The 25,852-nt window shown below is 35.7% G+C and overlaps 1 protein-coding gene across 13 annotated transcripts in view; it reads right to left on the bottom strand.

Moving 5' to 3' along the window:
- LOC120592711 (DNA repair-scaffolding protein-like) overlaps window positions 1-25,852 on the bottom strand; it is a 318,688-nt gene that overhangs the window by 150,742 nt on the left and 142,094 nt on the right. For all 13 annotated transcript variants that reach the window (XR_005650192.1, XR_005650193.1, XM_039850432.1 and 10 more), the window contains 2 exons: window positions 4,689-4,939; window positions 2,737-2,837 (listed from right to left, as the gene is read on the bottom strand). Coding sequence is in view for 11 of the 13 variants with exons in the window: in XM_039850432.1 (XP_039706366.1) it covers window positions 2,737-2,837; window positions 4,689-4,939 (352 nt within the window). In the remaining 2 variants the exon portion in view is untranslated. The remainder of the gene's footprint in view (window positions 1-2,736; window positions 2,838-4,688; window positions 4,940-25,852) is intronic.

The raw sequence follows: 25,852 nt of genomic DNA, 5'->3' as shown, positions 1-25,852 counted from the left end.
CTAACCCCCAGCTATAAAAGAGGTCATGGGGATGTAATATACAGCATAAAGAATAAAGTCAATAATATTGTAATAACTACATATTGGCAACAGATGGTTATTAGACTTATTGTGGTAATCACTTTGTAAGGTATGTAAGTGTTGATTCATTATGTTGTATACCTAAACTAATATATTATGTGTCAACTATAATTAAAAATAAATTTAAAATATCCATCTAAAAGAAAGAATCAAAAACTAAAATCTATATTCCAAAAATTTTCAGACTTCTAGGAGAAAAATCACATTGGAGATGGTCACATTCATATATTAAATTAATAGATTAATTTTTGGCTGTTTTTATTTTGCTTTTTGTTTTTTATTCATGGTATAATTAAATACCCCCATCCCCACATTTAAGAAGGAAAATTATAAAGAACATTTCAAATAGGCTATTTCATGCTTATAAGCCAAATAAAAGATCATCTTTTTTCTCTTCACTCCAGGCCCCAAGTCATAGCTGGTATTTTTCTATTTGACCTCCAGAAAATACTCTCTCAACTGTGTTTGAGTATTTGGTCAATTCACTGCAAGAGAAACTAAAACAACAATTGATTTCTAATATATATTAATATGAACAAGAAGACAATCTCTCATCTTCCTATCAAAATCATAAGCTTTTAGGGCATCCTACACAGATTTACAAATAACAGTCTTTGCAATCTTCAAACCTATGTTCTACACTATGCAACTCAAATTAGTACTGTCTCAAGTATGTAACACAGACCTACACATCAAAAGATTACTTTTCCCCAAAGAAAAATCACATTTATCAATATTTCTGGTTTTGCTGATTCCTTAATTTCTTGCCTTCTTATAGTTCTAACTTTCTCTAGCCTAAACACATAATCTAATGAAGGCCTGTATAAATCAGTGCATAACATAGAGTTAACAGATACTTCATATCTGGGCTAATCTACACCATCTATTCAATCTACAACTTCCTCACATGGAAAATAAAAAAAAAGCAAACTCTATCTTAGAAGATTATTTTGCATACTAAATGATTTAATATGTAGTAAGCCCTCTGCATTGCACCTGGGAGAAAGTAAACCTCCAAATGTGATACAATTATGAGGATAATGTTGAAGTCGGAAAGAGGACAGACAGGAGCTATTTTCCCTAACCATTTCTTAAGAATTTATCGTCCAAATTAAAGTCTGTCCAAGTCTTGCTCACATGTTGAAGATATTTACAAGATTTCAAGACTATTAAGTCAACCAAATTCAGGATAGATACCTACTGGACAAATAAAGTCCAATTTGGAGTGTTAGGTTATTTCTCAATAGTACTATTAGAAGGAAATTGGTAAAGGAGTAAAATTATTTTCATGAGGTAGGATGTGACATCATTAAAAGTGTTCACCCCCACCCTCTACCAACTGTGTAGTGTGTCTAGTTGCCTGACTTATTTTTTTTCTAATTACAACTGACATTCAGTATTATTTTATACTAGTTTTAGGTGAACAGCACAGTGGTTAGACTTTTAAATAACTTAAAATGTTATCCCCCCGATAAGTCTAGTACCTACCTGGCACCATACATAGTTATCACAATACTACTGACTATATTTTTCTATGCTGTACTTTACATCCCCGTGACTACTTTTAACTGCTAATTTGTATTTCTTAATCCCCTCACCCCTTTCACTTAAATGTTCTAAGCCTCTACCTTCTGGCAACCATCAGTTTACTCTCTGTATCTATGAGTTTGTTTCTGTTTTGTTTATTTTTTAGATTCCACATAAAATGAAAACACACAGCATTTGTCTTTCTCTATATTATTTCAGTTAGCATAACAGCCCCTAGGTTCATCCATATTGTTGCAAAGGGCAGGATTTAATTCCTTTTTATAACAAAGTAATCTGCCATCGTATATATGTACCATATCTTCCTTATCCAATCATCCATCAATGGACACTCAGGTTGCTTCCAAATCTCATTATTGTATATGCAGTGTCCTTTAGAGAGACAATTATTAATAGTAGGTTTAAAATAGATGACCATGCCCACTCCACCTCTTCCCCTACTGCAGATGGAGACCACCCAGGAAGAAACCATGAAAAAGAACATTGTCTCATAGGAGTGGGAACTTCTCTCAGTATGAAATATTATAAAGATCAAAAACTTTGTTAAGAAACAAAGAGTTTCAGTCACTTACTTGTAATAACAATTTTTGAACTGCACGTTGCAACTCATTAGAAAGGTCCTGAATCAATTTAATGAAACTAAAATTATGGTAAAAATAAAAGTGAATGCAGAGAATATCACACATACTAAGTTTAGTGTTGTTTGTGAAATATTAATTTCAGCAGTGTTGTATGTATGTGCACATGTGTGAATGGCATGTGTGTGTTGGGAGATGATATATGATGTATTTCTTATTATGGGTGGCAGTCACAAAAGTCTGAAAACTACTGGCTTAGCTAAAGCAAGAAAAAGGTCTAATATAAAACACTCCAAGTCAGATCTTCAAGAATAAGTCTTCTATTTAACTATGAGAAGTTCTATGGGGAGGGGATCAGTAGACCTTATAAGAATGGACTCATATTTTGGAACAATTTTTAAGACCTATAAGACACCTAGAGGAAAACAAAGTCAGGAAAGCAGTAATGATCAACTTCATATATTTTAATGTAGCAATACTCTTTAAGTGGCATATTTTTACCTACAGTCTCAGATGCCAGTGTAAGCCTTACCTAAAAGTCCCCCTTGGTAAGAAACACACTGATGTCTCCACAAAGAAACAGCAGATCTCTCCCGATTCTGCAGTCCATTTAGTCTTTCTGCTAGTCCACCTCTGTTTAATAAATTATAATGTATTAAGTTTAGTTAAAAGAAAAACTTCAGAATGTTGCCAACATTAATACTTTATACCCTCCAACCAGAGACAAATAGAGGAAATGGGCAAATTTTAACTTATTTGACATTACATTCTTTCCTAGAGGCCCAATCTTCCTAGGTCGGTAATTTATTTTTTAAAGATTTATTGGAAGCTCAGTTTTCTGATTCTTTAAAATATGGGCTATTCTCAGATCAATTTGACTTCCTTTCTATTCTTTCTTAGTTTGCTTATTCCATAAACATGTACTGATTACTTATTTCTTGTTCTACCTAGCAAAATGCTAGATGCCAGGGATACAAAAAAGGCAATAAACTCTGCCACTGCAGTGGTGGGGGCTCAAAATCTGGTGGCAGACAGTAGGCAAACAGTTAATTGTAAAGTGGGTTCAGAGTTAGTCTATAATAACACTTGCAAGCTGTTGATAAGTAGAACACTTCTATAAGAGGATTTAGGCATAAGCTCATTATATGGACCATGGATGGATGGACACAGACACACACACACACACACACACACACACACACACACACACACACGTTCTCACTCGCTCTCGCTCTCTTTCTCTCTCTCTCTCTCTCTGAATAGGCATGACTCATGAAGTATGACTCACCATACTTCATCCATCCCACCAGACTCCATCATATCCTTATACCTTTCCTTCTACTCCTATGCTCAAGATAGGCCTCTCGTCCCCAGCCCTAGCTCCATTTCCCTTTTTGGGCACTGGCAGAGCAATCATTCCTAACCACTCTGTCTCCACTGAGTACTCCCCATTATTCTCTAATCTGTCTCCCCTTTCTCTGAAATCTCGTTAGACACTAAATCCCTTCACTAGCTGCTAAGCTCCCTACCCTCCTTCCTCACTCGAATCCCAGCTCCTAGCAGTGTAATCACGGCACTGTCTCCCCTCCCAGGGTCTTGGGCATTCCTTAAGTCATGGTTCACCAGTTTCTTTCCCTATCCACTAACATTACTACTGGAGTCTCCTCAGTGTGCATCATCATCATCCTTGCCCTGTCTTAATGTAGACATATCATAAACAGATCCAAAAACTGTATGCTTCATTGCCACATTTACTCTTTATACTGAAATGACTTTTGCCTTGAAACTCTCTACTAGGTTTACTTTTGTGGTAGTGCTGCCTACTAATTCTCCTGACTTTTATTGTTTTTTGTTTGTCTGTTTCATTGTTCTATTCTAATTTAAAACACAAAGAGACCACATATTGATTACACAGGGTTGGTACATGTCCCCCTATATGGCACATCCCAGGATCTTTCACATGTCCTGCTGGACCCTCCATGTTCAGACCTTCGTGGTTCTTACACACACACCAGCCGGTTTCTTGTCTGTGAATCTTTGCTCTCTCATACATCTTTGCATTTGCAAGCATTTCACTGGTAACCATACTCATGAAAGTAATATGACTAGTTTATATTTATTTCTATTTCCCTCTTTAGCCTATAAGTTACTTAAAATGAAGAAGAGTAATTTACATGTCTTAATTATCTAAGACAGCACCTGAAATACTGATGCTCAATAAAATCTGATAAACTCAAACAGTCAATCTCCATAAAGGAAGCAGTCATGTAAGCTGGTTATGACAGAAACAGTGAATGTTCAAATTTGGATGAACAATTCTATAAATTGTCTCCAGAACTAGGACTTCTATAACTGCTTACAGGAATTATCATTCTATTCTCTCAATTTTCCTTCTCAAGTAAACAAGTAAGCATTTTTAAATTAATATTTTAAAGAAAAAGAAAAACTTTTTAAAAAGAGGTATTTAAAAAGGTGTAACATAACCTTAAAAGTTTATTCTTCTTTGCTGAATTTTCAGCAGTCCTGGGAAACTTCGTCTGTCTCTGGGGTGTATACAAAATGCTCTCTGTAGATTTCACCCTTGGGTTTATCAATCTTTCCATAACCTGTCTTCCATGTGATCCAAAATCCATGTGATATTTGTGAGAGGATTCTGAATCAATGCACAGGATATTCTTTGAATCATCTTTGTTTTCACTATCTGATGAATACTCCAAAATTTCTGTAGAACATGTCTGGAAAAAATTAAGAGAAATGCAATTAAATTTGAAGAACTCTGTATTCAAGTTCATATTTACATATGCTTATTATTCTATTCCCTTATGATTACGGTCATTGAAATAACTTTATACATATAAATTCTGTAGCTTAAACTTCTATTTTAATACAAAATCCAAAATAATCAAGCCATTTACCCAAAGACAAGATGAGATTAAGCCAATTGTAAGCCAGACATTATCTCACTGAATCCACCAAATTCAGTACAAATATTTCAGTAACTAAAGAAATGTGCCACAGAGTCAGTTTTGAAAACTGAACTAGTAATACTAACCTGAATGGCTGATGATAGTCACCGTAATTTAACACCTATTGAAAAAAGTATATAGTTTTGGATTTTAAAATTTAATGTGAGATAAATAATATTCACTATTTGTTATAAACCAAATATAAAGAAGATTGCTTCTTCAGGTGTAAACCACTTAATTTACCATAGGAGTCTCTAAGGGTAAAGATGAAAACTTGACTTTCTAGCAGAATTTCAATATAATTTTCCAGAGACTAGTTTTAAATTACTAATACCATCAGGAACTATGTAAGAATATGAGTCACAGCCTCTTTTTTCAAGCATTTCCTAAAATGTTTCTTTTATCTCCTACTCAAACTTCTGAACTACCAAAATAAAAATTTTTTTGATAAATGGATTATAAAAAGGATCTCATATCACATATCCTAACTGGAGAGAAGAGTCAAAACTTTCTTCTGTGATGTTTTCTTCTTTGCCCAGACGCACACTAAAATTCTTAAGTGTGGGAGGTATTTTATTTTTCTATGAGTTGGTTTCCCATGTCAGACCATGTTGTTCTAATGTCAACAATAATTATCCTTCAAAATTCTAATTTTTCAGTTATTATATTAGTAGCCCCTTTTAATTTAATACCCTTTTTTAAATTTAAATTAACTAAGCGTATTTGTACATTTAGTTGACTATCTTCTGTACCTGGTCAATTTGTAGTGTAGGTGTGGGTCCCTCAAAGGAGCCCTGTCTATGGATCAATATGGACTGTGTCCCTGGCCCTGTAGCAGCACTTAGCTAAATAGAGTGAAGAGGTTAGAAATATGTGAGGATTATCATTTGTGGGCACATGTGTATGCCAGGGCACTGGCATGTTGTGTGTGTGTGGCTGGGGGCAGCACTAGAGTTTTCATCATTTGTTAATCTACATAAGACAAAAGATTTATCACATTTGGCCTTTTCTGAGGATCTTACAGTTATATCCTTTTTAAGACTTTAAAAAAAACGCCATTCATCCCCATAGCTCCAAAAAATTGCTTGGGTAGTAACCTGTTACCAGCCGCATTTAAAATAAGAAAAAGTAAGTGAAAAAACTCAAACGGATTGGAGGAAACATGGCAGAGGGAGAGATGTCCTCAGATCTCTCCTCTTGAAATAACAATAAGCTAAACAACTAAAACTCAATTAAAAATGCCCAAACCACACACCAGCACATCTCAGCATGAGATCTGCAAATAAAAAATACCACACCTCAGAATGCCGGGTGTTGGGCCCTGGACTCCAAGAAATAAAGAAGCTGCTTCTCCCAGCCGCCTGAGCTCCTGCAAGAGGAGGGGGAGGAAAAAAGGTGCGGCAACTTCCCTGATCAGCATTGCCTGAAAGTGCCGGGACATCTAGCAGCCAGCAGCAGGGCCTAGTCATCATTGTGGAGCCCCAAGGGATTCATTCTAAGCAAACGCTATCGAAACTGATGCTAACATTGACAGCAACTGAAACTGAGAATAGCAAGTGTGATTAAATATCTACAAGAAAATAAAAAAGACGCCTACTGAAAACGAAAAGAAAAGCACCTTCTTTACATCAGGCTAAAGAGAGACCTTTATATAATAAATCTTCTTTCTGGAAAAACAACAGAATACATTTCCATTAATGCCCAGGTGCAGAAATAGTCCATTAAACACCATGAACAACTAAGTTGAGAAGGCATCTCAGAAAGAAAGAGAAACATCTCCAGAAAATAAGCTTACAGACATAGAAATATGCGACTTAAGTGACAGAGATTTCAGGATGGCACTTCTGAAAAAACTCAGTAAGATCCAAAACAACTCAAATCAACAACATCAGGAATTGAAAAAACAACTAGATGAGCAGAGAAAGGAAACTGAAACCCTCAAAAAGAACCGAATAGAACTTCTGGAGATAAAAAACACACTGCAAGAGTTGAAAAATGAAATAGCAAGCTTGCAAAATAGAGTCGAACAAATAGAGGAAAGGATCAGTGATATCGAAGACAGAAATCTAGAAATAAATCAGAAGGGAGAAAAGAGAAGCCAAAGAATGAAAAATAATTTAAGAGAAATACAAGAACTAGCTGATATCATCAGAAGAGGAAACATAAGAATAATAGGCATTACCGAAGGCGAGGAAATGGAGCAGGGACTAGAAAGCATTTTCAGACAAACAGGGGACGAGAATGTCCCAAATCTAAAGAATGAGCTAGAGCTTGGAATTTAAGAAGTCAATAGAACACCGAATCATCTCAACCCAAAAAGGCCTTCACCAAAACACACTGTATTAAAGTTATCAAAAATCAATGACAAAGAAAGAATTCTCAAGCAGCTAGGGAGAAGAAAATGGTAACATATAAAGGAAAACCCATTAGATTATCCTCAAACTTCTCAGAGCAGACCTTACAAGCCAGAAAGTAATGAAATGAAATAAACTATTAAGTGAAAAAAACTACCAGCCTAGAATAATGTCTCCAGCTAAGCTCTCTTTTAGATATGAAGGAGAAATTAAGACCTTTCCAGACATACAAAAATTGAGGGAATTCTCCACTATGAGGCCTGCACTAAAGGAAATATTGAAAAGGGTCAGCTCATTAAAACAAAGTAACAAAACAAAAAAATGCATAATTAGGAGTAAAGTGACTATCAGGCAAATAGCACAGGAGTACAATACTTACTAAGAACAGGGCATTATAAGCTTAAATAATACGAAGAGAATTGCTATAGCAAGATAGTAATGAACGTTCGGCATACATAGGGACAACATGAAATAACAATGGCTAAAAAGGGAAGGATTCAAAGATCCAAATTCCGAAAGGAGAAAGAAGATAAGGCACATGCAGAAGAAAATGGATAACAGTATGTGTCTGTGTGTGTGTGTATAAAACTATCCTTTATATAATCATAATGATAACCACACACCAAAGATTCAAAACTGAAGTATATAACATAAACCAGAAGAACCAGAGGCAAAGTCCACAAAAGCCAACTGAAATAAAGAAAACAGAAACACAAGGACAAGGAAGCAATGGAAACACCAAGCTACCAGAAAGCAAAAGATAAAATAGCTATAAGAAGATCTCCTATTTCAATAATCAACAGAAATGTAAATGGACTGAAATCACCAATAAAAAGGCACAAAGTTGCAAAATGGGTGAAAAAACAAAACCCAACTATACTGCCTCCAGGAGACACATCTCAGCTCTTAACACAAATATAGACTCAAAATAAGAGTGGAAAATGATATTTCAAGCAAATGGCATTCAGAGAAAAGTTGCAGTAGCAGTATTAATATTGTATGAAATAGACTTCAAAATAAAAAAGGTAAAGAAAGATACTGAGGGACACTTCATAATGATAAAGAGAATCATGCACCAAGAAGACATAACACATATTAATATCTATGCTCCCAATCAGGAAGCCCCAAAATATGTGAAGCAATTACTAACAGAACTAAAGAGAGAAACAGACCAAAACACTATCATAGTAGAGGACCTAAATACCCCACTATCGGATATGGACAGATCACTCAAACAAAAAATTAATAAGGAAATAACATCCTTAAATAACACATTAGACCATCTGGACATAACTGACATATACAGAGCCTTCCATCCCAAAACAGCTGCTTATACATTCTTCTCTAGTGCACATGGAACATTCTGAAGAATTGGCCACATACTGGGAACGCTTTAAAACTAGAGATCAACTGCAAAAAGAAATCAGAAAGAACAAATACATGGAGATTAAACAACATGCTACTAAAGAATAAATGGGTCAGGGAAGAAATAAAAAGAGAGATTAAGAGATAAATAGAAATGAGTGATAATGATAGTACAACATATCAAAACTTTTGGGACACGGCAAAAGCGGTCATAAGAGGAAAGTTCATATCATTACAGGCCTATCTCCAAAAACAAGAACGAGCCCAAATAAACAACCTAACACTTCATCTTAAAGTACTAGAAAAGGAAGAACAAATGAGGCCTAAAGTAAGCAGAAGGAAAGAAATAATCAAAATTAGAGCAGAAATAAATGAAATGAAAACAAAAGAATAGAAAAATAAATGCAACAAAGAGCTGGTTCTCTGAGAAGGTTAATAAAATTGACAAATCCTTGGCTAGACTCACTAAAGAAAAAAGTGAAAGGACACAAATAAATAAAACCAGGGATGAAAGAGGGGAAATTAAGACAGACACCTCAGAAATACAAAGGACCATGCAAGAATAATATGAAAAAGTATATAATAACAAATTTAACAACCTAGAAGAAATGGACGAGTATTTAGAAAAATACAGTCTTCCTAGACTGAATCAAGAAGATGTGGAAAATCTAAATAGACCGATCAGCAGTGTGGAAATTGAAACAATCATCAAAAACCTCCCAAAAAGTAAAAGTCCAGGACCAAATGACTTCACCAGTGAATTTTACCAAACAGTCAAAGAAGACTGAATACCTATTCTCAAACTCTTCCAAAAAACCAAAGAGGCAATAACTGCCAACTCATTTTATGAGGCCAATATTACTCTGATACCAAAACCCGATAAAGATAACACACAAAAAGAAAACTACAGACCAATATCTCTCATGAACACAGATGTAAAAAATTATACACCACGATCAAATGAGCTTCATCCTAGGGGCACAGGGATGGTTCGACATATGTAAACCAATTAATGTGATACACCACATAAACAAATTAAACATAAGAATCATATAATCATATCAATAGATGCAGAAAAGGCCTTCGACAAGATAGGGCATCCATTTCTGATCAAAACACTTAACAAAATCGGTAATAGAAGGAAAGTACCTTAACATAATAAAGGCCATATATAACAAACCCTCAGCCAACATTATACTTAATGGTGAAAAATTTAAAAGCTTCCCTCTAAGATCAGGAACAAGGTAAGGCTGTCCACTATCGCCACTGTTATTCAATATAACATTGGAGGTCCTAGCAAGTGCAATCAGACAAGAGAAAGATATAAAAGGCATCTAAATTGGAAATGAAGAAGTCAAGCTGTCACTATTTGCGGATGACATGATTCTCTATATAGAAAACCCTAAAGACTCCACAAGAACACTACTAAAAACAAAAAGCAATAAGTAAAGTCTCTGGATACAAAATCAACGTTCAAAAATCCATAGCATTCCTATATTCAAATAATGAAGTGTCAGAAAAAGAAGTGGAAAAAACAAAAAGAATTAAATACCCAGGAATATGTTTAACTAAACATGTGAAGGACCTATATAATGAAAACTATAAGACCCTATTAAAAGAAATCGAAGAAGATAAAAAGAAATGGAAAGATATTCTGTGTACTTAGATTGGAAGAATCAACATAGTTAAAATGACCATATTACTTAAAGCATTATACAGATTTAATGCAATCCCCATCAAAATCCCATCAGCATGTTCTAAAGAAATAGAACAAAAAATCATTAGATTTGTATGGAAGCACAAAAGACCCTGAATTGCCAAAGTCATTCTGAGAAAAAAGAACAAGCCTGGAGGCATCACTCTGCCCGACTTCAAATTATACTACAAAGCGACAGTAATCAAAACAGTATTGGCAGCAAAACAGACGCACAGAGCAATGAGACAGAATCGAGAGTCCGGAAGTAAACCTATATTTACACGGGCAAATAATTTTTGACAAAAAATGCCAAAAACATACAGTGGAGAAAGGAAAGCCTCTTCAATAAATGGTGCTGAGAAAACTGGAAAGCTACCTGCAAAAGAATGAAACTAGACTCTTGTCTATCACCACACACAAAAATGAACTCAAATGTATTAAGGACCTAAATATAAGACCTAAAACAATAAAATGCATAGAAGAAAACATAGGAACTAAACTCAAGGACCTTAGACTTAAAGAGGATTTTAGGAATTTGACTTCAAAGGCAAGGGAAGTAAAAGTAAAATAAATGAACAGGACTACATCAAACTAAAAAGCTTCTGCTCAGCAAAAGAAACCATCAACAAGGTAAAGCGACAACCATTCAAATGGGAAAATGTATTTGCAAGCAAAACCTCCGATAAAGGCCTAATATCCAAAATATGCAAAGAACTCATATGACTCGATAACATCAAAAAAACAAATGATCCAAAAAAAAAAAAAGGGCAGAGGACCTGAACAGACACTTCTCCCTAGAGGACATACAAAAGGCCAACAAATGTATGAAAAGATGCTCGACATCGCTAGCTGTTAGGGAAATGCAAATCAAAACCACAATGAGATACTATCTCTCACCTGTTAGAATAGCTATAATCAACAGACAAGTAATAACATATGTTGGAGAGGATACAGAGAAAAAGGAACCTTCATACGTTGCTAGTGTGACTGCAAATTAGTATAGCCACTATGGAAAACAGTATGGAGGTTCCTCAAAAAACTAAGAATTGATCTACCCAGTCCCTCCACTGGGTATTCACTCCAAAGACTTGAAAACCCATATCCGAAAACATATTTTCACACTGATGTTCATAGCAGCACTATTCACAGTGACCAGGACATGGAAGCAACCAAAGTGTCCTACAATAGACGACTGGCTAAAGAAGCTGTGGTACATATATACAATGGAATATTATTTAGCCTTAAGAAAAAGTGAAATACTGCCATTTCTGACAACCTGGATGGACCTCGAGATACTCCTGCTAAGCAAAATAAGCCAGACTGAAAAAGTTGAAAATCTCATGATATCACTTATATGTGGGATATAAACCTAAAAGCAACAAATGAACAGGACAAACAGAGACTCGGGGACATGGACAATGGACAATGGACTAGTAGTTACCAGAGGTTAGGGTGTCGGGGAGGAAGGAAGAAGTAGACAGGTTAAAGGGAGTCAAATATAGAGAGGTTGGGGGAGGATGAAGTGGGTAAAGGCGATCAAATATATGGTAGCTGAAGGAAACTGGACTCTGGGTGGTAATCACGCAGTAGAATATTTAGATGTCTAATTATAATGTACACCTGACAATTATATAATTGTATTAACCAATGTTACCCCAATAAACTTAAAAAACAAAACAAAACCTCAAACAAAGAGCTTGGTTCCACTGTTTTACAATCTCAATTATATGCCTAAATTGCTGCAGGTAGCTGCTAACCCATTAATAAGCACTGGAGTAACATGTTTTCCCCACAATACAGCCTCTGAATAAATATTAACAATAGGCCATAAAAAGAAACAGCAGTTTAGTTTGAAAATTAAGTTCTTTGATACTGAAAACTTACTTTAAGTAATATACTTTAAGTATATTAAGTAATATACTTTAAGTATATTACTTAAGAACTCCAAATTTAATTTCATCCTTTTGTTATGAAATGTCTTTTCATGTAGTACCCTAAATTTTACATTTTATCCTAGAGCAGGGTTTCTCAACCTCTGCACTGCTGCTATTTTGGGTTGGATAATGTAGTGGAGAATTGTGCATTATAGGGTTGTTTAGCAGCATTCCTGGCCTCTACTCACTAGATAATGGCATTACCTCACCAATCAAGACTATCAAAAATGTCTCCAGACACTGCCAATAAGCCCTGGGGGACTAAACCACCCCCAGTTGAAAACCACTGTCCTAGAAAAGGGTCAACCAATAAACAATCACATGTGGCCTGTGCTATGGACGCACATGCAGAAGTAAAAGGGACACACACAGTATTTTATGGGGATGGGGAGATCAGAACAAAAAAGTTATAAAACATAGTAGAAATACTGTAATCGAAGGACTGCTCAGGCTCCACAAGGAAGACATAAGAGGAACAACAAAGCCAGGTGGGGGACAGGAAAAGTTAAGAAAAAAAATGCTGCTACTTGAGTCAGGATCTGCCATCTAAAGTTAATTAGGCAGAGAGGAGAAAATAACATTCCAGGGAAAGGAAGAGGAGGACCACGAATTTAAGGCCAGAGAGAAAAACAGCATGTGCAGGAAAATAAACAAGAAACAGCAAAAGAGAAGTCTGGAGACAGGCCTTGCAGAACACAGCAGGGCATCTGGCTTTTTTCAGAGGCAGTGGGGGAGCCAACAACATTTTTAACAGGAGCTGACAAAATCAGATGTTAATATGGAATGATCAAACAACATTTTGAAAAGTAGACTAATATGGAAGAGAGAAGGTACACAAGCCTGCAGGTAGGGAAAGCAGCTAGCTAGAAGACTCTTCCATGATCAAATTATGACATAAGGAAGATATGAGCAGCAGTGGGAACAGAGAGGTGGACTTGAAAGAAAATGAGCAAAGAGCTATAACAACACTTGAGGAATCTCAGATGTCAGAAATGAAAGCGAAGGCAGAGTCAAAGAAGATCCCAAGAATCTAGTTTAGGCAACAAATAAAGAGGGGAGCATTTACCTAGAAAGGGAATTCAGGAAATACATCTGGAGAGGAGTAGTTGCTAATACTAAATCTGATTTTCATATGTTAATGTTGCGACACCTATAGAATAGCTGAGGTAAAACTGACCAGTAGGCAGCAGCAGCTCTGTGGGTCTGGAGTTTTAGGAAATGATGTGGGATGGAAATATAATTTCAGGAACCGTAAAAATGGAAACAGTGTGTGAAAGTATAAGAGAGAAGACTGTCCATGTAAATTATGTAAAAATTAGAAGAAAAAGTCCAGGTTGGAATCTTAAGAATACCATCAACATTTAAACTGTATTCAGGTGAGAAGAGTCAGAAAAGTGTTTCAGATTTGAGAAAAAAGAGATTGCAGATATGAGAAATCCATGAAACCTTGAAAATACTGTACTTTGAAGAATAAGTGGTACAAAATGGTACAGCAACTTTGGAAAACAGTTTGGCGGTTTCTTATAAAACTAAACATACTCCTACCACACAATCCAGCAATCACATTCCTTGGTATTTATCCAAAGAAGCTGAAAACTTATGTCCACATAAACACCTTCACATGAATGTATATGGCAGTTTAATTAATAATTGCCAGAGCTTGGAAGCAACCAAGATGTCCTCAGTAGGTGAATGGATAAGTAAACTGTGGTACAGTCGGACAATGGAATATTACTCAGCACTAAAAAGAGCTACCAAGCTATGAAAAAACATGAAAACAAATTCACATCACTAAGTGAAAGAAACCAATCCAAAAAGGCTACACACTGTACAACTCCAACTATATGACATTCTGAAAAACACAAAACAATGAAGACAATAAAAAGATCAGTGGTTGCCAGGGCTGGTGGTAGGAGGAGGTGGAATGAATAGAGCACAGAGGACTTTTAGGGCAGTGACAACATTATGTATGAAACATATGAGAGATATATGTAATTATACATGTGTCCAAACCCAGGGAATGTAAAACATCAAGAATGAACCCTAAGGTAAACTATGGACTTTGGATGATTATAATGTGTCAATGTAAATTTAGCCTTGGTAAAAAATGTACCATTCTGGTGAGTGATACTGATCACGTGGAAGGCTACGTATGTGTAGGGGCAGGGTATATATGACAAATCTCTATACCGGCTTCTTAACTGTAAACTTAAAACTGCTCTAAAAAAAATAAAATAAAATAATAATGTCTTTTAAAAAAAGGAATAAGTAGAAGATAAAGTGAAAACAGTAGACCTGAATAATTCTTTTAGGAAGCTTAGCTATGCATATTTTATTTTCTTTTGAAGAGAGAAAGGACAGAATAAAAGGACACATTTGCTCGGCTATACACGACTGTCAAAGTAAGTGAATGGATGCCAATAATGTAACAAACCTGAAATTAAAATCATGAAAATATAAGTGTACTCTAGACTGAAATATGTCCTCCAACCACAACCATGAAATCCAAATGTATTTCCTCAGTGAAGAATTTAATAGCAGTAAGATTGGTAAGACTTTATAGAAGCTTAGGTAGTACTTGGGAATTTCTTACCATCGATCCATGACAATAAATTTAAGGTAATGTTGCTTTAGGCAGTCACTTCTTTAATGAGTAATGTCTAAGAATATAGTGAATGCCTATTACCCACATGGTATCTAAGCTGCTATAGTTAATGCAAAGAAGTCTATCCTTGTTCTTGTATATTTACAGTCTTTCAAAACTGAAAAAATGAAAACTAAACTAAAAATACAAAGCAATTTATGGGTAATTCCAGATACATTGTCCATGCAGCAGACAAAGGAATGGAGAAGAAAGGTCACTTGGGACAGGAGTAGCCTAGAAAGTCTTTAACCAATAAAGGCATAGGCTGACCCTGAGATTGTCTCAAGTCCAGTCCTGCCCTTCATTAGCAGGTTCCCTTAGGCAATTTACTTAGCTTACCTATGCCTTTGCTTCTTCATGTTCAAATGAGAGATAGAATAATACCTAACAAATTAGGCATTTAGTAAATGTTAGCTATCATTTTTACCCCTATAGTAGTTAACGTATTTTGGTTTCAAATTTATATATTCTAGTTCTGTATTTATTTTCTATTAAGCTTTTTTTTCTTGATTTCTAAGAGGATCCCTATATACAGGACAATGAAGAATAACACAACAGGTAATGTCTTCAGCAGCCAATCAAAAAGACAAATAATGCCTTAATCAGCAGAACAAATCATGTGTCCTGAACTAGGCATTTCTAACAAACAAAGGGTATAACACACCTTCAGGAAGATAACTAGAAGCCATCACTTTAGCATATCATATTTTAGAACTCCCCCAAGCCCATAGTCCCCAATGAATGTGGAAGAGGTCTCCTCACACGGACACAAAGAAGAACTACACAAGCTGATTTGGACCCAGTCTGACAGTAAATAACTCATATTCTTTGAGAAAGGATTGTATGTGTGTGTACACGTGGACACATGTGCACAGTGTGTGTATGCACATGTATGCAAACAGATGCATGTGCCTGGACTGGGGAGCAGAAGGGAAAAAAATCCAAGATAGGTTAGAGGAAACTGCAGGTTCATAAGCTCAAGTTTACATTTTATCTTTATATTGTTAGATCAGGTTAATGAGAAAGAAGAGTTATCAGTTTTGGAATGAGAAAGACTTGGTTTTGAATCTCAACATAACTCAGCTATTTAACTGTTTCATGACTTTAGACAAATTGCTTCACTGACTCTCATTTCTCAGTTTAATCGTCCAAAAATGGAAAAATTATACCAGCAATATTTCAAGAATTAGAGATGACTATTATATTTTAAGCACATAAAAGTATAAAATTATATAAATGCATGTATCCAACATCATTCATATCACCCTTCATCAAATATTAACATGATGTAAATTTTCCTGTTTTTTAATGATGCAGTTGAAATTTCCTATATCTCTCTTCGTGTTCCCATTTTCCTCCTTCCTAGGGGTAACTCCTGAATACTGCCCTTCTTTTATTCTTTTTTATCTCTCATACACACACATACTGTATACTTTATTTTGCAAGCTATTAAACTTTATATAAAATTATAAAATGGTATCCTCTCAACACAACTCTGAATGATCTGCTTTTTTCATAAATATTATATTTTATATTTATCCATGTTCATACATCTAGCTCTATTTCAGTGCTGCCCAATGAAAGAAACATGTAATTTAAAATTTTAGCGTAGCCACATTAAGAAAATAAAGTGATGAATTATAATAAAATATTTTACTTAACCAAATATATCAAAATATTATTTTATTTTCAAGCTCTCACCAGAGTCACCTTTAGCAGTCCCTTCATGGTAATCTCAGCTTTTGCTACCATGCACTTCAAAACTCTTCCAGCCTCTCTACCCATTATCCAGTTTGAAAGCCGCTTCCTCATTTTAAAGTATTTGTTACAGCAGTACCCCAGTCCTCAGTGCCAATTTCTGTATTTGTCTGCTCAGGTTGCTCTAATAAAAACCACAGACTATGTGGCTTAAACAAGAGACATTTATTTCTGTGGAGGCTAGGAAGTTCAAGATCCAGGTGCGAGTCAATTCAGTTCCTGGCGAGAGCTTTCTTCCTGGCTCATATGGCCACCTTTTTGCTGTGTCCTCATGAGAAAGAGAGAGAGGTGGGGTGGGAGGCAATGTGGATATCTCCCTCACGTCTCTTCTTGTAAGGGCATTACTCCCATCTTGAGGGCCCCAACATCACCTAATCACTTCCTAAAGGCCACATCTCCAAATACTATCATATTGAGGGTTTGGGCTTCAGATAATTACTGCAGTAGTCAGTCGCAGAGCCAAAGAATGGCTATGTAGCTATGATCATAATATGCTAATGTTTAAAATATAATAAAATTATTAATGATTATTTTTCTTCAGTGAACTTCAGAACTAGGAGTTTCCTTGGTTAGTGATTAAATATCACAAATGACAAGATAAAGATATGTGTCTACTATGATTAGACCAAGTGGACAACTGATCAAAGCTCTGCCCATCAGATTCATTTTCTTCAGATTCCGAATTGAGAGATATAGCATCTGGGAAGTAGAAGCTAAAGACACAATAGTGATGAGTCTCTAAATGAAGGATCATGAGTTCCCGCTGGTGAGGCTCTCAGAGCTGCCCTGAGGCCCAGAGTTCAACTTTCACCTTTATCTTAAATTCCTCAGGATACATTAACATAAATCCAATAAATTCCAATCTTTCTCTTAAACTAGGTAGATTTGTTTCCTGTTACTTGTAACCAAGAGGCTTAACTATCTGCTAAATATATCCAAACAGAGAAAATGTTCCACTAAACAAATATTTTTTTCAGTACATACTATGTGTAAGGTGTTATGCAAGATAAAATTTGATGAGACATAGTTCCATAAAGAGCCTGTAATCAAATAAAGGAGGTATTATAAGCATGGTTCACACTAAATGTTCCAAATGGCCAAAGAATGGAGCCTTTATTCTGGCTGATCTGAAACTAGCAGACAAACTGGAAGAGATAAAACCTCAACTCAAAGGACTGGAAAGTTCTAAACAGAAGAAGATGAGAAAAGAGAGAAGAAAGCACATAAGTCAGGAATGCATAATGGTTATTAAAGACATATATACAACTCCAGACAAATGAAAGTCTAGAGTTCATGTTGAGAAATAAGAGACAATAATATGAACAATATAATCCTACAGATCTGGTGTGTGTGTGTGTGTGTATGTGTGTGTGTGCAGAGAGCACACATATGTTTTCACATAAAGATAAATCTAAAGATCCATCATCAGTGGGGAATATGTTCTAAATCTAGTTCTTGGAATAATGATGATTTTGGGAAAATTCACTTATATCTTTTCTATGTAGCTTCTCGGTTCCAGTGACTGATCTGGCTCAGAGGCAAAGTCCATGCATTCGGACTTGTTTCCACTCCTAACTCCACTGATGAAATGCTCTAGCAAAGTAAGTTTTCCTAGTGTTTCATAGAATTTTAAATGACCATAGGACTGGCACAGAGATACAGAACCAATTGGCAGGAGGCTAAAATGAAGTTGCTTCTCAAAGGGGTCACTGGAGAAGAAATGATCCAAGACTCCAAGCTACAAGATGGCTTTATGGTGGACATGGGTTGAAGTCGGAAAGGCTGCAAACTCCTGGACTCCTTGAACATTAAGGTGTATTTGTATGACTTTAGCTTCATTGTAGACAATTTCCCATTGGTTGTATATTAGGAATCACCATGACTCCAAGACTTCCATTATTTTCAGGGATTCCTTATTTTTATATTCTATAATACTGTGCAGCCAAGATGATAAGAAAAAAGACCCCCCTGTTTTTCTCCTGTAAAATCTGTCAGTTATTTGGTAATATATGCAAAATCTGGGCAGTGGAGAGAGCAAGAATAAAATGAGAAGCACAAACATATACTTATGTGATCTGATTAGAAAAACCAGACATAAAAGGAATCCTAAAATGTTCTAAATTGGTTGATATTTGACAATATCACTTCTTTTCTAAAAAAGTTAAATAAACGTTATAAATTTTCAATTAAAAAATTAATTAGCATAATACTCTATGCAATGTATTCATTACTCTAAGCTAATGTTACTTCCTATAATCCTATCTACAAATTCTTTCATGAAATGTTCAGGAAAGATTCTTGTGACTTCCCTGAATAATTAAAGAGCTACCCCTGAAGTGTCCCATTTCTTGTAAATCAAATCTTACTCTAAACCTATGTATGAAAGTCTACATGTCTAAGGTCCTCCTAGATAAAAACTGTGTCTACTAACAAAGTAAAAAAGAAGTTAGAGTCTAACTGCAAAATTAAGCAGTGCCTCTGTGGTAAAGCTACCTCAATGACAAATGAAACAAATTAGATGAAACACTGCTCTCTCAGAAATAAATTTTTCTTTTAAAATTTATAGAAAGGTAACACGAAGAGCAATAGGAGACTATCAGTAATAAATGATCACCTTCTTATAAAATGATATCTTTGTAGCTAAATACTTACCCAGCTAGTAAAATAAAGAAAAAGATGATAAACTAAAGTTGGTTATTCCTTGAAATAACCAACTATAAGACCAAAAAACAGCTTACTTGACTCATAATAAATAAATAAAGAAAAAGATGATAAACTATAGTTGGTTATTCCTTGAAATAACCAACTATAAGACCAAAAAACAGCTTACTTGACTCATAATAAATAAATAAAGAAAAAGATGATAAACTATAGTTGGTTATTCCTTGAAATAACCAACTATAAGACCAAAAAACAGCTTACTTGACTCATATTTCCTGCAAAAACAAGTCTCAAGCCTTTGGTTTTAGCCCGGGAGGGAAGGTATGTGTGGGTGGTTCAGTGAAGACACTTTGTGCACCCACTGCAGTGAGGGCAGGTGCTGGCTGTGCCCTCACTTGCAGGGCCAGGCGTGCTTCCCCAGGCCACATCCAGCAGCATACCAGTTTCTGCTCTCTGAGAGCCCACCCAATTACTGACTAAGCCTACATCTTACATCTGCCCTGTGGGCTCTTATGAGATCACTGAGAGTCCGGTTATGCTAAATTCACCGTGTTAATCCTGTGTTCAGCTTTCCTTTCTTAAAGTCACACCACAAATGAGAACAGTCAGTGGCATTTTAAGGAAAGAACAAGAGAATTATAAGGCCCTGTGCGCTTAGAAGCTTTTAAATCCACTAACAACCACTAAATGTTTTAACAGAGTTTGGAAGTGGAGCAACAGCAAAAATCCTACAGTAGATATGCTATGGTAGCTGTGGCGAGTCAACTCACTAAAACCAGACAGCTCTTAAAAATTAAGGGGCATGAAAGAGTACTGGGATACTGATAAATCAGTAAATTTAATTAGCAAATGCCTTCATTTTCATTCCCAATTCTAAAATGGAATTCATTTATTTAACTAATTAACTGAAGGTATGCTATGCATCAAGAATCATTCTGGGTACAATGGATATATTGGGGTTGGGGTCACCAAAATACTTACTGATGTGATCTTTAAATTCTAGTGGAATCATAATACACAGACACACATCTTAAATAACATAGGCTATTCTCTGGCTATTTATCAAGAATCACAATGGTTGTGTGAAAAAGGACAGCAAGACAACAGAAAAATGGAAAGAGTATATCAGACTCCCAGCTGCTAACAGAATTTTATTTTCTATTGGGATTAAAAAATCAATAAAAGCAACACAATTCTAGATAATAAAGAATCAAACTACTGATAGGATATATATTTTCACTGCTTATTTGGAGTGCTTTTTATGACTGAAACTATCCACAAAAATCAGAGACAGCTTGTGAAAGGGAAAACAAAAAGCTATAGATTTTCTTACACAATGAAGAAAAAAATGATAATCTTTTCTGAGGTAAACAGGTTTAACAAGCTACACCCATGGTTATACCTCTGTTAACCACTTGGCTTGCCTTCCCCAAAACAAATATGTTTCAAACCTCAAATTCCAGCCCAATAAGAACAACAGAACTCAAGTTGTATCAATGTGGGTTCACAAAAGTACCATTCCACTGCATCTTGATGTCCAAAGCACCTGCTCTGAGCAGCCCAAAGAGAAAATGAGAATCAGCTAGGGCAAAGGCACATCTGAAGAGCAAGGGAGGGAGAGAGAGATTACACTGCTCAAGAAGTAACCTGCTGGGTCAAAGTTCACAAGCATCAGCTGAGCATAAAAAAGGGGAGAGCATGCCTGAGGCCAGGAGTACTCTACAGCAAAAAACGGTAGCAATCTGCCCAGAATCAGGTCCATGTGGGCTGGCTACAGTGATTACAGAGAAAAAGAAAAGCACCCCTTTCTTCAAGGAAGACAGTGTAGATACAGTCTGTGATAAAACTTGTCTGGCCATTCTCTCTGTTTCAAAACATGTTCAGAGAAAGACACAACCCTGAATCTTTCTGCAACACCATCTTCTGTCAGACCCAAAGCAGGAACAGTATACCAAGTCCCTAGTCTGCTCAAGGCTGAAGGCTCATCTAACTCAAATCTACACTCAAAACTGGGACCTCAAAATTAATAGAGAAGCAAAAAATGACAACATGTTCTAAAAGTTAATCTGTTTATTTATGCAAATGAGACCAGAGGCAAGACACAGGCTGTGCTTCTGGTTATGAGCCAGGCTTTGTTTTTTATTCAAGGCAAACAATTAAAATCCTACACAGTAGAGGACTAGGGTGGCGAAAAAATAAAAGAAATTGGAAGGAGAACCTAGAGAAGGTAGAAGGCTCCAAAAGAAACGAGCCAGGTAAATGCCCTAAGAGAACAAAGGCAATAAACAAAAGCAAAGACAGTAAAAGCACAAAGCACAAAAATCCTGCACAGTGAATCTATGAAATGCCCTTCCAAGGACAAGTTCCATGAGATGTTAATAGGTATTAAAAGAAAATAAGCTCCAGAGTGAAATCAGTTTAAATAAACTAGGGTGAATAAAATTAAATAGTAAAATTTCTTGGGAGCTTTTAATATGCCCATGTGTACTGTGACCTCTAAAAGAAGGCTGTAATATGTAGTGTTTCCAAAACTTATTGACCACAATTTGACCAGTTTTCAACTGAGCATCTAACATAACTGAAACTTCTAAAACCTTTTTATATTTAATCATTTTCATGGAAATCCCTCAGAAGTGAAATTTCCTATAATTTCTTCTATATTTAATATTGCTAATATAGTTTAATATTTTCTTGACAACTCATAATATTCTTGTGGATAATCACTATTTTGAACTCTAAGGTAATACCATTCTACACATGCCAGATGCCTCTCCCTCCATCTACAAGGTTGTTGGCTGGCCCCAATCCTACAATGCTCAAGTCCGTTCCTAACAGCCTTTCTGACTATCAAAGTGACAGACTCCTTCTTGTTTGCCTTGAGTTTAGAAGCCAGAAAATGGCAAGGCTCAATTTTAGACTTCAGGAAGACTAAAGATTAATAAAATACAGATTCTGCTCTTTAGAGATTTGGATCTGGCTACTTAGTCACAATTGAGTTGAGCCACTAACAATTCAAAACACTCACTGTAGAACAAATCTAACGGTAATTATTTCAGAAGTACAGGGCCTCCTTCCAGATCCAAGGTTAGATGAAAAAGCCCTACTTGGACTTCTGGCAGGAGGCATCTGATCATGTATTATAAACACAAGAAGATGCTTCTTCAAAATCATCCTACCTTATCAAAATAATCCTCACAAGATTCCTTTGAGGCAAAAGAAGATATACTAGGTAAACTGATACAGAGAAAGATTATTTATATGTAGTTGTCCAGAGTCACATAACAAGTTAAGGAAATAATCTCAGGAATCTACTCACACTATACCAGGCTGTCTAGAAAATGATGCCAGCCAAAAAGAATAGGGAAAAAATCTCTCCCTCTCCCTCTCTCGCATACGTTTAATTTCAAGAGCTACAAATATCCAGAAAGATAAAATGAACTATGTCTAAAGAAGAAATCTTTCCTGTGCATTTTTCCATAACCATGAGGTTCAATAAAGGTGATTGAACGCCAAGGGCATTAATATTAAGGAATTTAAAAAGTGTAATGTTTCATAATGCTTATTCCATCATTATTTCAATAACTAAAAGATAATGTTTATTACTGGGAATTTTATTGGTCACAATAAGAAAGCAATATTATAGTGATAAGTCACCTCTGAAAACAATTATTCTTTGACATTCATGCAAAAACATGAACTGTGAAAAAAAGTACCAGACTGTTTCAGTCTCTATAAAAACTAGAAACACAAAGGTAATCTTGGAAACCTCACTCTTAAGAACGTACTTGGTTTAAACTAGGAATTCAAACAAAACAATGTTTATCTTGGTGAAACTTTAAAGACCCACTCATAATACTATAAAGTTATCCTGGATTTGATTTATGAAGTCCTGTAGGCATTTTTAAATTGAAAATAAGATAAATGCTAACTAAAAACAATCGAGTCACTAGAAAAACATATTTGAAATACAATTATAAGTAGCAAATTACATATATACACACACACATATACACACATACATACATACATGATTGGCAAACATTTTGTGTTTGTTTCTAAACACAATTTGTGTGTTTCCGAATACACTTATTATGAGGCATTCAGGAAAAGCATTAACTCAGTAGGTTAAGCTGATCCTACCTTAGCATTCTTAGAAAGACCTATTTTCATGAATGGCCTCTGACTGGCAATTTTGACTTGATCTCTTGGAATATTCTAACTCATAGAAATGTTTTGCATGCTCGGTACGTTGGCCACACTGTAGTATTGTCTAGACAGTCTGTGCCAACAATGTAATTTCTGGTGGACATATGATTGCCTTCTGGGGCACCGATGTTTGGGGCACCGCAGTCAGTCACACAAACACTATTAACTACATGACCCAACCCTGAGAGAAACCAAGTAGAAGACCACACTTTGCACATATTGCTGTAATTCACTGCTAGAAGAATTAAGTGTGTTCTGTGCACCTTCTCCATAAGAGAACTCTTGGAAGTTTTTGCCCAGTTTCCTTGAGATTGTTCCTGATGCACCTTTTCCCTTTGCTGACTTTGCTTTGTGTCCTTTGCTGTAATAAATGGTAACCCTGAGTATAATGAGTTCCAAGTCCAATGATTTCTTTTAGCAAATCACTAAACCTGGCGATGATCTTGGGTACCCCAGATGCACATAGTTTATAGGATTCTATTAATTTTAACACACTTCCCATCATTTAAATAGAGTGAGAGGTACAAACTAGTCCACACAATCTAGATAATCAGCTATGGATGGACATATTTCTTTTAATAAAATATATTCAAGACTTAGAAAATACTCAACTCTGCCACTGTAGCATGAGAACAATCACAGACAACCAATAAACTAGTGAAGATGGCTGGATTCCAATAGGACTCTCTTTGAAAAGACAGGTAAGGAGTTTGATTTGGCCTTCAAGCTATAGTTTGTCAACCTTGATTCAGAACTGAGCTTCAATAAAAATTATTCTTCTCAATAGCTCTTCTAAGTAAACTATAGATTAAAAAAATGATAAAATGGGAAATAAAGGAAAATACCAAGATTTCATTTCACTCAATGTACCTTACCATGCTACAAAATTAAAATTCAAATCACTTAAATTACAGGTATAGATAAATTTTAAAATTCAACTTATTTTTTACAGATATCCACTATGACTTCAGTAAATACCAAAAGTTATGAAGAGAAAATCCAAGTGTTAAACTCTGCTCACTGGGACTGGCACCTAGACTGGCTGACATTCCCCTACACTGGCTTTCTATTGCTTCAGAACAAATTAGCACAAATTCAGAGGCTTAAAACAATACCTACTTACTGACTCATAGCTCTGTTATTCAAAGTTTATCGGGGCAAGCAGAAGTCTAGGCATGGCATTCTGGGCCCTGTAAGCAGGGTCTCCCAAGGCTAAAATCAAGGTGCTGCCTGGCTGCCTTCTCATCTGGAGCTCACGTGGTTTTATGGTAGGATTCAGTTCTTCACAGCTGACAGACTGATGTCCCTTTCATTATTTTTTAAATTTATTTTCCTTTTCTATTACAGTTGACATACAATATTATATTAGTTTCAGGCAAACGACATAGTGATTAGACCTTTACATACCTCACAAAGTTATCACCCCGATAAGTCTAATACCCACCTAGCACCATACACAGTTATTAAAATATTATTGACTATATTCTTTGTTGTACTTTACATCTCCATGACTATTTTGTAACCGCCAATTCACACCTCTTAATCCCTTCACCTTTAAACCCACCCCCAAAACCCCTCTGATTTGGCAACTATCAATTTGTTCTCTGTATGAGTTTCTTTCTGTTTTGTTTGTTCCTTCATTTTATTTTTTAGATTCCAATATAAGTGAAATTATATGGTATTTGTCCTTCGGTCGGACTTATTACATTCAGCATAATACCCTCTAGGTCCATCCACGTTGTCGCAAACAGCAAGATTTCATTCATTCTTGTGACTCACTCATATTCCACTATATATACCACTTCTTTATCTATTCATCTATTGATGGACACAGGTTGCTTCCACCAACAGTGCATGAGGGCTCCGCTCCCTTCACATCCTCTCCAATACTTGCTGTTTGTTGATTTATTGATGACAGTCATTCCAACAGGTGTGATATCTCATTGTAGTTGTAATTTGCATTTCCCTGGTGATTAGTGATGTTGAGCATCATTTCATTAAATCTATTGGCCACCTGTATGCCCTCTTTGGAGAAGTGGCTATTTATGTCCTCTGCCCATTTTT

The sequence above is a fragment of the Pteropus medius genome, unplaced genomic scaffold (genome assembly GCF_902729225.1).
Source record: "Pteropus medius unplaced genomic scaffold, Ma_sr-lr_union100, whole genome shotgun sequence".
NCBI lineage: Eukaryota > Metazoa > Chordata > Mammalia > Chiroptera > Pteropodidae > Pteropus > Pteropus medius.
The sequence above is the reverse complement of the archived record's forward strand: the minus strand, read 5'-3'. Positions and strand labels throughout refer to the sequence as shown.